The sequence below is a fragment of the Dama dama genome, chromosome 5 (genome assembly GCF_033118175.1).
Source record: "Dama dama isolate Ldn47 chromosome 5, ASM3311817v1, whole genome shotgun sequence".
Lineage (NCBI taxonomy): Eukaryota > Metazoa > Chordata > Mammalia > Artiodactyla > Cervidae > Dama > Dama dama.
Genome location: NC_083685.1, coordinates 97484190 through 97486310, shown reverse-complemented (window position 1 = coordinate 97486310; position 2121 = coordinate 97484190). Strand labels below are relative to the sequence as shown.

The 2121-nt window shown below is 61.6% G+C and overlaps 1 protein-coding gene across 1 annotated transcript; it reads right to left on the bottom strand.

Annotated features, from left to right (window-relative positions):
* Positions 1-654: 654 nt before the first annotated feature.
* On the bottom strand, positions 655-1679 carry TMEM88 (transmembrane protein 88). The gene is made up of 2 exons (XM_061143386.1): positions 1367-1679; positions 655-1256 (listed from the first exon to the last, which is right to left on the bottom strand). The coding sequence occupies exons 1-2, from the start codon at positions 1574-1576 to the stop codon at positions 987-989; spliced, it is 480 nt and encodes a 159-aa protein (XP_060999369.1). The 5' UTR covers positions 1577-1679; the 3' UTR covers positions 655-986.
* Positions 1680-2121: the final 442 nt, after the last annotated feature.

Sequence of the window (2121 nt, the reverse complement as noted above, 5' to 3'; positions counted from 1 at the left end):
CCTGTGTCTGTGTGTAGCTGGGATGCTGGGGCAGGGATTGCACATCTCATCCCTAGAGCAAGCTTATCTGAGATCGGGAGCACTCAGCCCTCCTTCCACAACCTGGATGTCCAGGACTGCCAAAGGTTCTCTCACATTCGAGGTCAGGATGGGGGGACAGGCTGAACCTCAGATTCACAGGCCCTAGGATGGGCCCCTCCATCTTCCCTCCCACGCAGCTGTTCCAGAATTGTGGCAGGAGGGGGGTGTCATCCTGCTCCGGAAGGCCCATTGTTTCCCTCTCCGGCCTGGCAACACCGAGTTCCTCTTAAGCTGGGGTCAGAGAACAGACTTGGGTCCCCAAGGGGAGCAGGGCAGGCGACAGAGGCCGGGCTCCCTTCACTCTATTGGTGAGAAAGTGCCTTTGGGGTCAGGGACAGAGCTCTGGGGTCTGGCCAGGAAGAGCGGGCTAATGCGATAAGGGAAGGCCAGGAGACTTAAGGATGCTCCGGCCTACGAACTAGAGCTACCCCCACCCCCCACCCCTTTGCTGTTTCCTGCTCCTGGGCCGTTTCAGGAATGATAGTGTTTGTGCCGTCCCTCTGTTCACAGGATCCCAGGACTGCGTTCAGTTCATTAATTCTTTATTGATGTGTGATGACTCCTTCCCCTCCAACCTCGCCATCCCCCCGCCCCCACCCCCGCCCCCCAGTCTGTAAATACTAGGAGCAGCACCGGAAAAGGAGAGCACCAGCGAGGTCTATTCACAGGGGGCTGGGGGGAGGCAGGGTCCAGCCCAGATGTTCAGGTTTCAGATAGGGGTAGTGCGACGAAAGTGGGATTTCAGGGTGTGGCAAATTTTCACCAGAATTGAGCCAACAGATGTTCAGTTCCCTAAGGGGATGCTGGACCGGGTTTAGGCACGAGTGAGGGCAGGGTAAGCTTCAAGTCCTTGGGCCGACCGGGAGGGAGGGCAGTCGTCAGGGTAGTTCTTGACTCGAGGGTCCTCAGACCCAGACCTTTCCTGAGGTTGGAGCAACCTGGGGCCCTGGCGAGGACCGGGCTGGCCGCGGCTGCGGGTTGCGCCGGCGCCGGTAGAGGGCTCGGCTGTAAGGCACGAGGCAATCGGCCAGGCGGAGGCGCAGGCAGAGGCGGCGGTAACTGGCCAGGGCAAGCACGAGCAGCGGCACGAGGAGCAGGAATCCGGTAACCAGCAGGGCTGTGAAGCCCGGGTCCCGCAGGTGCGCGGTGCAAGGGGGTGCCTGGGAGCGAAGGAACTGTGGGAGGAGAAGCAGCGTGAGGCCCAAGCCAAACAGCCCGGCCCGGCGAGGCTGCGGCCCACAGACCCCGCCGCCACCCTTCCCCGACAACGCGGGCGCATGCTCACCTGGGAGTGGCATAGGAAGCCAAAGCCTAGCATGGTGACAGCGGGCAGCAGGATGGTCCCCAGCACCAGCGCCAGCAGGAGAAGGTTGAAGGCGGCCACCAGGAGATTCTGGGCCGTGACCAGCACAGCGCAGGCCCAGCAATCCAGGGGGTCCCGGGGCTCTGGGCCGCCGCCGGGAACCGGTCGCTGCGCCCCGGGGACATCCGCCATGGCCCGCCTGGCTCCCTCCCGCCTGGGCCGAGGCCCTTATAGTCCTCTTTCCTGCCCCTCCCCCGGCCCAGCCTCTCCCCACCCCACCCCCCCTTATCCTGGAATGCAACTCCAGGATTAGGCACCCCCCCATACCAAGGAGAGACCGGAGCTCTGGACATTCCACAGGCGCCTCCGGGGAGGGGCTCCCCTAGCCGGGGTCTGCGCAGTCCTTCCCCATCAATCACGGTCTCGCTGCCCTCCTCCCAGGGTTCTCCTTGCTACCACTAGCACGTTACCGAAACAGGATTTTTTTTTTTTTCTGATTTTATTTTTAATATTAATATTCTCACACAAAAATCACCGAAAATAAGGGTAGGGTTGGGAAGACCCCTCTGCCCCTGGGGCAGAAAGACAGTGCAGTGCGAGGGGGCGGGACTGTAAATCCCCCACCCCTCCGCAGCCCCAGCGTGGAGGAGAAAAACAAAAAACCGACAAAACGAAAATAGAGCCCCAGAAACTCATCCCGGGGTGTCCCTGCCCCAGTGTGGCCCTGGCCTGGGCTG